The 13,298-nt window shown below is 36.4% G+C and overlaps 1 protein-coding gene and 1 non-coding gene across 7 annotated transcripts in view; both read left to right on the top strand.

Annotated features, from left to right (window-relative positions):
- Positions 1 to 13,298, top strand: part of CDK14 (cyclin dependent kinase 14) — a 548,605-nt gene that overhangs the window by 337,419 nt on the left and 197,888 nt on the right. For all 6 annotated transcript variants that reach the window (XM_045828168.1, XM_045828171.1, XM_045828174.1 and 3 more), the window contains one exon: positions 4,255 to 4,348. In XM_045828168.1, coding sequence (XP_045684124.1) covers positions 4,255 to 4,348 — 94 coding nt within the window. The remainder of the gene's footprint in view (positions 1 to 4,254; positions 4,349 to 13,298) is intronic.
- LOC123812210 lies at positions 12,431 to 12,566 on the top strand. The gene has a single exon (XR_006784499.1). It is a non-coding gene; the product is annotated as a U4 spliceosomal RNA (small nuclear RNA).

The following is a 13,298-nucleotide window of genomic DNA, read 5'->3' as shown; positions in this document are numbered from 1 at the left end:
CAGTGATGGTGCTAACCTTGTTCACATGGTCAAGGTAATGTTTGCCAGTTTTTTCCATTGTAAAGTTACTAACCACCCCCACCCCTGAATAACCAGGAACAGCTGTCCGTGCACAGAGTGGGGGGTGTGTTGTGGGCAAAGCAAACAACAGCTACAGCAGAGGTCCTGACATGGGAGAGAGTGCTGCATGTTTCAGGGACAGACCACGGGCAGGGCAGCGGTGCTGCCGGAGAGGACGTCTCGTGGCAAAAGGCGTTGGCAGGCAATTGGAGAGCATGTGGGGCCTTCATTCTCTCCAGTCTCCATTCCTGTTTTAAGGAAGAGAAAAGGCTCAGATGTCATTTTAAAAATCTGATTTCTCTTTTCATCAACACAGACACACTGACACTGGATGTGGATAGAAAAGAACTTGGAATTGTTTCAGAACACAGCACTCTTGCATTTGCCAAGTGACATTTCCTATTGTTTATGAAAATAGTAGGTAGTACTTTCAATAAGATTTTGCTCCCCAGTCTTCTAAATGCAAATTTAAAAGTTCATAAAGTAAACTCTTCTCCTTCCATCCAACGCATTATTCAAATAATCTCACCAAATCCTCATTTTGATAATAAATTCTTATAGTGCTTATTGTAGAAGCACTATTATTAAAAATCACCATATATATTTTCTCCCAATTTATTTCTAAGTTAAAAATACTTTAAAGATCAAAATATTCATCTTAAATCAAGTTCAAGAAATCTACCAATTTTTGGCAAAATGCATGGAAACTTTTAAAGAACAGCTATCACAGGAAAACTGCTGAGGAAAATAGTGAAAAACCAGCTCATAGTTGAGAGCCCATTTCTATTACTTATTCACAAATAATCATAATATATATTTTTTTATATATAACTGGTAACAGTGGTTTTTCTTCTATTTCTAAGTAAGTTTTATGCAGGTGGAGCATAATGTGGAAAAGGGTTTGGCAATTTTTGTAAAGAACCAGATAGGAAATGTTTTCTGCTTTTCAGGGTGTGCAGTCTCTGGCACAGCTCTTCAACTCTGCCAGGACGATGAGAAAGCAGCACAGGCAGCGTGAATGAATGACCGTGGCCGTGTTCCAGTACAGCCTTGTTTATGAACACTGAAGCATGAATTTCCTATAATGTGCATATTTCGCCAACTAGTCTTCATTTTTATTTTTGAAACATTTAAAAATGTAAAAGGCATTCTTGCCTTGTAATCTGTATAAAACAGGCACTGGGGTGGATTTGACCTGTGGTCCACAGTTTGTGGTCCCTCATGCATTATTGCATGTCGTCCCTCTGCACCCAGTTGAGGGAGGGCTCATACTACTCTTCATCTCATTCATTTGCTGCCATGGGTGGGAAAGAACAAAGTGGCTTTACAGCTAGTGGTTGTAATTGCTTCTGTCCTCAAAGCCATTTTATCTGCTTATGTGCCTATAATCTGGGTTCTCCATATATGCGTCCAGGGAGCTTTCTTTATCCACTGCATTGGGATGCAGAAAAAAATTGACTTTCCAACCTAGGAATAAAACACAAACTTCTTAGAATAGAATATGGGTTTCTTTTTTTTTAACTTTCCCTTCCATTTTCCACATAGAGACAAAACAATAGCACATGGCTCTCTCAAGATTTCTCACTTACTGGCTCCTGTCTTCTCTACCTGATGCCCCATTCCGACCCCTGGCACCCTCACCCCATAATCCATCACGTTCCACTTTTCTTGTCCTTTAAGTGATCAGGAGTGCAAGTCCTTTCTCACTCTGCACATTGAGCTGAGCATATCCTCTCATGTGCCTCTGGTGCCTTACCTGGGAAATGGGTTGGATGTTTTAGGATTACTGTGTTTATAGTATACGGACATACTTGTAAGGAACTTCATAGAAGTTTCCCCCAAATTGACAGCCATCCTAAAAGTTTCCATGGCTATATCAATAATGGAGAGCAAAGCTGAAAGAAAACCAAGAAGCTCTATACTATCAGAAAAGAAGGTCATCACTATGCTAAAGGAAAGACTAAGTTTTATCTCTGTATTCTCTGTATTTTCTTTACATTTAATATTATAGAATTTTTATAGAAAACATAAACAAAGATTATGCAGACAAGATTTTAGAAAGAAAAGTATTGGAGAGGTATGTCAATAAATGATAATAATGTTATAGTACTTTTCTAAATTTTATATTATTTGTCACATTTGTTAGATTTAAAAATATATATGAGTTCTTTTGATTTATTTTCTCATTCTAAATTCACTTTTGTACCCAACTTTTTATTCAAGATTTTGTATTCTTTATCAAAATAAGAACTCCCAAACTGTATGAACTTCAGGCCTAAAAAATTATTCATTGCTGCTCATAATCACTAAAATTACCAGTTTGGCTTAAACTTTTATTAATTGTGATTTAAGAAACAAATTATATATCTGTAACATAAATTAAATTTGGAACTTTTGAGTTCAAAAGAATTGAAAGATGAGTAAGCATGGGTGGATGTTTTATATATTACCTTACCAGGTAACTAACCCTAAAATAAGAATTTAAAAACACTGTATTCTATGACAGCTTTAATTGTAGGTTTTTGTGACCAGTTCTTATTCTTGAAAAATTTAGACTGAGTGATAATTATCTAATTATTCGAATTATCAGTAGAAGCAACAAATTAAAGGGGACCTTTCATGAAATGTTTATATATCATAAGTATGGAACTTAAGTGGATGAATTCTAAGTAAATTACTAAGGCCACTCAACCTAATCCATCAAGAGAGGGAGCACACAGCTAATGTAGTGTGAAGAAAAATAAAAGGAAAGCAGGTAATAGTTCCTTCATTTGAAATTGAAGGGCTTTTATTGCTGTTTGGCAGTAAAGCAGCTCCAGTAATAAAGTATTCTGCTATGTTAATATGTTGATATATTTTATACTTCTACTTTTTAATTTTCTTGAGCTTCCTATCTCTTTTTAAAAAGCCTTTAAGTATAATTCTCTCAGCTTTATTAGTGTACCCTAATGCATCTTTGAAAAATGATGTCATTGGAAACATCCATTAGAAATGAGAGTTCAAGTGCCTTAGCTAGCTAAGCAGATAAGAGCCTGTAGGTGTGCTGCATCATCACCTTCCAACTGAGTAGAATTACACCACAGATTTGTCTTTTAATTGTTCTAAGTATCATATTATGGAGATGATATAGACTAAGCACAAGCAGTAGTAAAGGAATTTCTGTAAGTGGTCTTGACAGTGTATGGTTACCTCACTGGCCAGCCTAGCAGGGCAGGCTGGCTGGGGGACAGTGTGGCAGTGTGTTCTATTGAGGGTCTTTACACCTTGAGTTGGAGCTTGTGGTGGGAGATACTAAGGCCGAAAGGTGGAGAAATAGAGGATATGTTCTGAATATTAAAAAAGGTGTGGGCAGCTACTTAAGTCCCAAGGTATTTCATGTAAAGTTAAATAAGAAGACAATGAAAAATATAGTCTTAGAAATGAATTTGTTGCATAAAAATGTAGAAAATCACCAGATTGAAACCTTATACCTAACTGGACCTCTAAAGCCCCAATATTTATAATATCATTGCATTTTAATATGCTAATAGAATAATTCTTGATATGTATGTTGTCTCTCAAATCTTATATGAAAAAATGTTACAATGCCATCTGCCATGAACATTGATTTTGGAATTAATTGTTTACTACTTGAATTATTTTTCTATATAAAGTACCATGTGCTTTTATTCATTTTGACTTTATGTACCATTGGTGTTTAATTTGGATACAAATTATGTGGTATAATAGAGATGAGAGTTCTGTAAATGCATTACTTCTTTAATTCAAAGCACTAATTACATACAATCGTGATAACAACCAGGGCAGCTCTAGAGAAGTAGTCCCCTTGTCTTTAACCTCTAGAGGGTGTGAAATAAGGTAGACACGAGGATTTGCTCACTTTGAACTGAATCTGAGTGTAACAATTAAAGAAGTACCCCAATACGTTCATAATTTTATTAGGATACTTTCAGGAAAGGAACTCATTCAAGGTAGAGTCATTAAAAAAAAGTCCTGGAGAATTGCTGGAAGATAGAGACGTCCAGCAAAAACACTGGGTGTGCTGGGTTAGGGGTGTATCACAGCCCTTGTGCTCATTGAGAATGTTATTTATTCATTCTTTCTCCTCCATAAGAAGACAGGTTCTAATTCTAGATTTAGTTTTCTAAGCAGAATCCACCGAAGTTTCTGTAACCGTATTTCTCTTCTCCTTAGGGGAGTTGGCTGCATCTTTGTAGAAATGATCCAAGGAGTTGCTGCTTTTCCTGGAATGAAAGACATTCAGGATCAACTTGAACGGATATTTCTGGTAAGTTCTTTACAGAGTGCTTTTGAGAAACATTGGTTTCTAATCCATCCCTTAGTGACACATTCTGCAGGGGTAGTGGAAAATAATTTTAAACAAAGCATTGATCATCACATTTAATTCTAACATATTTTGGGACCTTTGAAAAAGCAAGACATTTGTTAATAATTGTTATGTTTTTAAACTACTACACATTAATAATATGGCAAAATAGTAAGAAAGGACAGGAGGTCAGAGGCAATATAGAATCATGGATAAAAATGAGAGCTCTGACAGAAAAATTGCAAATTATTTATATAGATGTCTCCCCTTCAAGTAAGCATAGCTTAACTCCCTCCTGTCTCCACCAACGTAAATGCAGGCTTTGATCCGTAACCTTTTCCCCATAAAGCAGAGCATAGGAAAAGGGTGGGGGGAGGAGAAGACAGTAGCTTTAAAATGGAGAAGCCAGGCAAACAGTGTCTCAGCCAGGTCTTCAAGGCTGTCGTCATCAGTACTCTTGAGCCAGTGTATAGAGAGTGATGCTTCACTTCTGTGATCTTTCTCCCAAAACCATAACTGAGGTCTGATCATGGAAAATGCATGTCACAAACCCAAACTGAGGGACAGTCTACACAATACCCGAGTAGTACTCTTTAAAATTGTCAAGGCCATCAAAAACAAGGAGGGTCTGAGAAACTGTCACAGCCCAGAGGAGGCTACAAAGACATGATAACTCACTGTAATGTGGTACCCTGGATGGAATCCTGGAGCAGAAAGAGAACATTAGAAAAAGAGCCAGTGAAACCTCAGGAGAGCGTGCAGTTCAGTTAGGATCAGGATGCCAACGTGTGTTTCCCAGCTGTGACAAATGTTCCGTGTCATGTACGACTTTTGCAGTAGGGAAAACTGGTGGGGGTATACAGGAACTCTCTGTGTTATTTTATGTGACTTGTCTAAAATTATTTTAAAATTTAAAATATTAAACATTTTTAAATATGCAAAAAATAAAGATAAAGTGTGTCCTAGAGCCAGATGACCTGGTTTTATCACCTGCTCTGTCACCTTGGGTGAGGGACGTGGCTCTGTGAACCTTAGTTTTCCCATGGGGGAAATGAGGGACAATAGTAACACCTACCTCATCGGTTGTTTTAAGGAATATTGACGTAATATACATAAAGTGGTTTTAGAACAATGTCTGGCACACATAATAAAGACTCTCTGTTGGTTACCTGTCTGGGAGATCTACTATTGCTGTCAATGGGGCGTTAAAGTCCCCTATTGTGACCGCTTTACTCTTCTCTCCCTTTTTGTCCATCAGTATTTGCTTTATATACTTGGGTGCTCCTATGTTGGGTGTATAAATATTTGTAATGATCACATCTTCTTGTTGTATTGATCTCTTTGTCATTATGTCATATCCTTCTTTGACTCTTATTACAGCCTTTGTTTTAAAACCTATTTTTTCTCATATAATATTGCTACTCCAGCGTGCTGTTTCCATTTTTATGAGGTATCTTTTTTCATCCCTTTACTTTGTGTGTCTTTCAGTCTGAAGTGGGTCTCTTCTAAACAGCATATTTAGGGTGGGACAAAAGTAGGGCTATAGTTATTCATATGGAAAATAATACAATAATTAATAAATAATAATATAAGAATAAACTGTGTTTTGCATACTCACAACTGTATGTAAAAAAAAACAATTTTTGCCCAACCTCTGTACAGGTCTTGTTTTGTAGCTCCTTCTTTTCAATTCTGCTTATTATTTCTTATTCATAAATTCTCACACAGAATAATAAAATAGTGTTTTATGATTATAAGAATAATGTATCTTTATAATTGAAGATTCCCACAACATTAAAAAGTATAAAAGTTGAAAAATTACCTTTTGTTCTACTATCCAGAGAGAATCATATTTAGTACTGTGATATCCTCCATTTCTATACATGTTAAGAAAATTGAGTCATATCTCGTGTACTGTTTTGTAATGCTTTTTTACTTAACAATGTGTATTCAATATCTTTCATTGAAAAATAAATCTAGAAACATCATTCTTAATGACAGGAGAGTATTTTACTGTATGGATGAGATATTATTTGCATAGTTTGTTTAAAGTTATCAACTGTTAGGAGGTGCTACTAGAAACACCCTTTTCTAGAGTGTTCTACCCTTTGTACAGTTATCCTATTACTTAAGAATTAATACTATGGTTTCTCTTCAAAGTGAACAAATCCTTTGCCTTTTGCTTAAGAATTATTAGAATTGAAAGTTCTTAATTTATTAAAATTCAATTTTCATAAATCTATTAAATCTATTCTTACACATCCATCCTGTTGTCTAAACTCATGGAACAGTTCCTTCTCCCTGTTCCCAAGAAAATCTCTTCTTACTGATCTCACTGAGGTTGTACTGAGCCTGTAAATTATATTGGGAAGAAATGACATAAAATTGACCTTTTCTATCTAGGAATAAATTATATTCCTTCATTCATATTTTATGGCCTTTAGCATAAATGTTCTGTTTTTATCGACTTACCTTCATTTCCTTTTTTCTACTCTACTCTTTATTTTCATTCAATTATTTTAAATAACTTTTCTCCAGTTATTTTCTTAAAAATATAGTAAACTCATTCATATATTGTATCATTGAAAAATAATAGCAGAAGAGGAAAGGTTAATGTTTGCATCACAAATTATTATGTTACACCTTTAAATATTTAGCTTTTTAATTTAATTAAAGCTCATGATAATTATACCACTTAATTACTCTGAGAATAATTTTAAAAACTTTAGATTCTACTTAACTGTTCACTTTCTGATAGCTATGAATAATACTTATATAACCTTGTCAAATTACCAACATTTATGCTAAAATCATGAATTTACTATATTTGAAATCAGAAAACTTCAAAAGGGAATCATATAGAAAGAAGTATCTTTACTTACACATTATTTCATAGTGAATTCAAAAGAAAAGGTGCCTGGTTATGCCAGAAATGAAGTATTTTCTGTAGCAATAGAACAAAGAAATGAGCTTTATGAAATCCTAGCTTATTGATGTTGCATGGTCAGAATTTTAGTTTTAAATACCTTTTTGTAGTACAAGTAATTTCCAATAAGTCATATCCTGGTGAATTACTTCCTGTATGGAGATTTTGTTATTATTTCTTCATTTTATGGCAATAGTTTCCTAACTTTATGGGTATTCTGAGGCCTTTGATTTATGACTAGGCTTTTAATAAATCAAAGAAAGAAATCATTACAAGTTTCCCATGACAACATTGGCATCCCGAACTCCTGTGTGCTCTTGCTAGAGCACAGAGGCCCCTAAATGCAGATGAGCATCGTGCTTGGTGGTAATAACTCTGCCTCTCACTGTAGTTACTGTATGTGTAGTGCTTTTTACAAGTAAATTGTCCTTTGGTAATTAGGAGATAAATATCATCATCTAAAATTGATGCTGTAGAATTGAAATGTTATGTTTACCCTGAAGAATTCCACATGATCAAAAAAAGAAATCTATAGACTTTTGACAGTAAATGTTATCCTCTTACATATTTAATACCCTCCACTGAATTGTTTAAATTTGCAAACGCTAGCTATATGCCGTGTTCTACAAGCAGACTCTCTCCCGAGTCATGTGATCACCAGAGAAAGACATTCTACTAACCCGGTAGGACTGAATCACTGGGAAAAAATGTTTTTCCTTGGTGACCTATTATGTGTGGTCTGAAGAGAAATGACTAGTAATGTGTAATTAAATCCACTTTCACAAGGTTCTCATATGAAGGGCTGGAGACTATGTTTTATTATTACTTTTCATTTTTTTACGGTTGTTCAAGTACAGTTTTCTGCCTTTCCCCCACCCCTCCCCACCTCCCTTCCCTGTTTCCACCCCTCCCTCTTGTTGTTCATGTGTCCTTTATAATTGTTCCTGCAAACCCTTCACCCTTTTCCCCTATAATCCCCTCCCCCCTCCCCTCTGGTCACTGTCAGCCTATTCTCAATTTCAGTGTCTTTGGTTATATTTTGCTTGCTTGTTCATTTTGTTGATTAGGTTCCTGTTATAGGTGAGATCATATGGCATTTGTCTTTTACCACCTAGCTTATTTCACTTAGCATAATGCTTTCCAGCTCCATCCATGCTGTCTGTTGCAAAGGGTAGGAGCTCCTTCTTTCTTTCTGCTGCATAAAATTCCATTGTGTAAATGTACCACAGTTTTTTGATCCACTCATTTACTGATGGGCACTTAGGTAGCTTCCAGCACTTGGCTATTGTAAATTGTGCTGCTATGAACATTGGGGTGTATAGGTTCTTTTGGATTGGTGTTTCAGGGTTCTTAGCATATATATACTATTATCAGTGGAATTGCTGGGTCACAAGGCAGATCCATTTTTAGTTTTCTGAGGAAGTTCCATACTGTTTTCCACAGTGACTGCACCAGTCTGCATTCCCACCAACAGTGCACTAGGTTCCCCTTTTCTCCACAGCCTCTCCAACACTTGATTGTTGCTTTGTTTATGATGGCCATTCTCAACGGTGTGAGGTGGTATCTCATTGTGGTTTTAATTTGCATCTCTCTGGTGGCTAGTGATGCTGAACATCCCTTCATGTGTCTCTGTATCCTCTGTATGTCCTCCTTGGAGAAGTGTCTGTTCAGGTCCTTTGCCCATTTTTTAATTGGGTTGCTTGTCTTCCTGGAATGGAGTTGTGTGAGTTCTTATATATTTTAGAGATCAAATCCTCGTCTGAGGTATCATTTACAAATATATTTTCCCATACAGTTGGTTCCCTTTTCATTTTCCTGATGTTTTCTTTAGCTGTGCAGAAGCTTTGTATTTTGATGAAGGCCTATTTGTTTATTCTTTCCTTCATGTCCCTTCCTCTAAGGGACATATCAGTGAAAATATTGCTGTATGAAATATCTGAGATTTTCCTGCCTATGTTCTCCTCTAGGACTTTAATGGTGTCACAACTTACATTTAAATCTTTTATCCACCTTGAATTTATTTTTGTGTATGGTGTGTAAGTTGGTGATCGTTTCATTTTTTTTGCCTGTAGCCTTCCAGCTCTCCCAACACCATTTGTTGAAGAAACTATTTTTACTGTATTTTATGCTGCTGCCCCCTTTGTGGAATATTAATTGACCATAGAGACTTGGATTTATTTCTGGGCTCTCTGTTCTGTTCCATTGGTCTATATGTCTGTTTTTATGCCAGTACCAGGCTGTTTTGATTACAGTGGACTTGTAATACAGTTTGATATCAGGTATTGTGATCCATCCTGCTTTGCTCTTCTTTCTCAAAATTGCAGCAGTTATTTGGAGTTGTTCATGGTTCCATATACATTTTTGAAGTATTTGTTCTATATTGGTGAAATATGCCATTGGTACTTTAATAGATATTACACTTAATCTATAAATTTCTTTGGGTAGTATGGACAATTTGATGATGTTAATTCTTCCGATCCATGAATGTGGTATATGTTTCCATTTGTTTGTGTCTTCCTTAATTTCTTTCTTCAGTGTTATGTAGTTTTCTGAGTACAGGTCTTTTACCTCCTTGGCTAGGCTTATTCCTAGGTATTTTATTTTTCTTTTTGCTATATCAAATGGGATTTTTTCCTGAATTCTAGTTCTGCTGTTTCATTGTTGTTATACAAAAAATGCCTTTGATTTCTGGTTATTGACTTTGTGTCCTGCTGTTTGCCAAATTCATTTATTAGGTCAAGCAGTTTTTTTGTGGAGTCTATAGGATTTTCTATGTATACTATCATGTCATCTGCAAACAGTGACAGTTTTGTTTCCTCCTTTCCGATTTGAATGCCTTTTATTTCTTTTTCTTGTCTCATAGCTGTGGCTAAAACTTCCAGTACTATATTGAATAGAAGTGGTGAAAGTGGACAGCCTTCTCTTGTTCCTGATCTTAGTGGGAAAGTTTTTAGTTTTTGCCCATTGAGTATGATGTTGGCTGTAGGTTTCTCTTATATGGCTTTTATTATGTTGAGGTATGTTCCCTCTATTCCCACCTTGCTAAGTGTTTTTATCATAAATGGGTGCTGTACCTTATCAAATGCTTTTTCTGCATCTATTGATATGATCATGTGATTTTTGTCTTTGCTTTTGTTATTTGGTGTAATATGTTTACTGATTTGTGAATATTGTATCATCCTTGCATCCCTGGGATGAATCCCACTTGGTCATGGTATATGATCTTTTTAATGTATTGTTGGATGCAGTTTGCCAATATTCTGTTGAAGATTTTAGCATCTGTGTTCATCGGCAATGAGCATATTGGCCTGAAGTTTTTTTCTTTGTTGTGTCTTTATCTGGTTTTGGGATTAGGATGTTGCTGGCTTCATAAAAAGAGTTTGGGAGTCTTCCATCTTCTTGGATTTTTTAGAATAGTCTGTGAAGGATGCGGGTTAGCTCTTCCTTAAATGCTTTGTAGAATCAGAGAGTGTTTTAAGCAGCAGCCATGTACCTAGCCTCTGGTAAAGCTCTGCCAAGGAGATAATCAACTTTGAGAAGTCATAAAACATGGGATTGTTTGGTTTGGTTTGTATTTTAATACCAAGTTTAAGTCTGTTTATTCCCCTGTGAACTGTGTATATAAAGGTGGTTAATAACTTTGAAGTACAAAATTAATAGCTTGTTACCCAAGGTAACTAATATAATTAACTCCCCCACACTGAGTGTTTATAACAAATGCAAAAAGCAACAAAGATCAGTAAAGCCTTTATTTTTTCTTTTGATGGTTTTTTCTTTCTTGTTTCTCTTCCTCTGTTGTGGTGGAAAGGAGCAGTTCATATTTTTAACAAGTCCAGTGAATCCCTTTCTACAAAATAAGAATTGTTGATACATAGAAATTGATCTGGCTATGCTGTAAGTTGAGATTTCACCATCAAATCATTTTCCTTGAAATTGTAATGCTCATTTGCAAGAAAGAAGGAAAGCGATAGAATTTTGGCAAATTATATTTAAGATTCTTTGCAATGCCAGGTTGATGGGCACCTAGTTCTCTAAGCAATAACTCTGTTCTTAGGTGAAGAGTGATTTGTTTTCTTTTTTTGGCTCTACCCATTTTTTAATGTGGCATCATATATTATATTCACCTCCATTAATTGCAAAAATAAGTAGTAGTTGAATTCATCCAGTTAAATATATGCTCAGAGTGACAAAATGAGAATTTAAAAAAAAACTGCATTCTAATCACATTATTCTGAATTGAAAAAAAATCTGCTTGGTGGAGCCTGGGAATACGCTTCTCTCCCACTTCACAACAGCTGAACAAATGGCAGGGAGTGCTTGCACAGCTGCCTGCGGCCTTTGGCAGACGCTTGGGGCTTATGTGGTCCAGAGCCCTGTGTACAGCAGGCAGGACAGAGGGACTGCCTGACTGTCAGGATTCTGTTTGGGGAGCCTGTCCTGTTTTCTCCACCTTTGCTGTTAGCCCTGAGGGTCTCACCTTTCCCTGTCTCCTGAGTCTTCTGGCTGCACCAGTTGTTTGTTAACCTAGTTCACATTATTTGATCGGTACAGTTGTTAAAATGTTTTCTCCCATGTGTATGTGTCCAATTCAGGATTTAAAAGTGTGTATGTGTATGAGACTGTGTGAAAAGTCCCACTTGCAACTTAGAAAGCTACCACTCAGACTGGCCTTTGAGTTGGATCATTCCTGAAGCCAGCCTCTGTCTGCAGTGGACTGACTGTAGAGAAGTAGTCTGCAGACCTCGTTCCAGTCCCGTTTCCCAACCCTGGCTCTGTGTCCAGGATCTAGCCTGCCACCATCACCCCGAGGTTTCCCAATTGGCTAGGACAGCTGTGCAGAATGTAGGAGGAAGCTGACACTGGCTCCTCAGATGGCCATCACCATCCAATTGGATGGAGCATCCACATTGTTCAGATCAAATGTTGACATCACACATTTGTGTCATTCACTACCATTATTAGATTTACTTGAGGTCATTTCCACCATCGTTCTTCAGTACCCACTCTGCCGCAGAAGGCACCATGGAGATGTGAAGGAATGTGTGCTGGGTGTCTGCCCTGGGGGGGTAACAACAATGAAGGTGGGCAGGCGAGCATATCTTTAAGAATGGAGCCATAGTTTTGCACAGTGGCAGTATCGTAGCCAATGAGGTTTGTCCGAGGCACGATTATTGCTAAGAATGGAGCCATAAATAATGGCTGAACAGTTGATCAGCAAATGGAAGAGCCAGTATTAGTAATAGATCCTATATTAGTTAAAAATACTGCACTCTAAGAGTTGAATATTGGGTTCTAATCCTAGGTGGTTTTTTTCCCCCTGAACAAGTTCACTTTTTGAACTGTGTTGTAGTTTCTGCATCTGTAAAGGGAGGAATTGAATTAAATGATTTTAGTAATGTTTTGCAACTCTAATCATTTTAAATTCTAAACTGCATGATATCACAGGATTATGCGTAAAGGTCTGTGGGTGTTTAAAGATAAATTTGCTAAGTAAATGTTTGAGAAGCATTGAAGAAAGTTTTAAAGTGCAGGTTTGAGTGGAACAAGGGAGACAGCAGACCTCGGGCAGCGGGCAGGAGCGGGTGTGTTCTGTGCGGGTGGAAGGTGAGCGTGGATGTTCAGGACTGGACTTCGGTGGAGTAAGGACTTTTTACCTTATTTTACCTATGAAGTGATAATGAGATAATACAATATCTTAACAAGAGAATAATAATGTTAAAATGAATTTAGCAAAATTAACATAGTATGATGTAATGAAAAACTCAACTGTACAAAGACTGACAGAGTTAGAGAGCTAAGCAATACATGTTGGGGTGAAGGATATTGAGAATATTAAATAACAATTTTTAAAGTCTATTTTAGCAAAACAAAGTAGGGGGACAAATGCCTTTTTTAATTTGTGCATGCTTCTCTCAAGCCTTAGCAGTAGGCATAGTTTTCTACACAGAGGCAAATCTTTTTCAGATTCTTAAGTTTATAAAAATA

This window comes from Phyllostomus hastatus, unplaced genomic scaffold (genome assembly GCF_019186645.2).
Source record: "Phyllostomus hastatus isolate PE091 unplaced genomic scaffold, TTU_PhHast_1.1 phas_scaffold_78, whole genome shotgun sequence".
NCBI lineage: Eukaryota > Metazoa > Chordata > Mammalia > Chiroptera > Phyllostomidae > Phyllostomus > Phyllostomus hastatus.
Note: the sequence above shows the minus strand (reverse complement) of the source record. Positions and strands in the feature narration are given on the sequence as shown.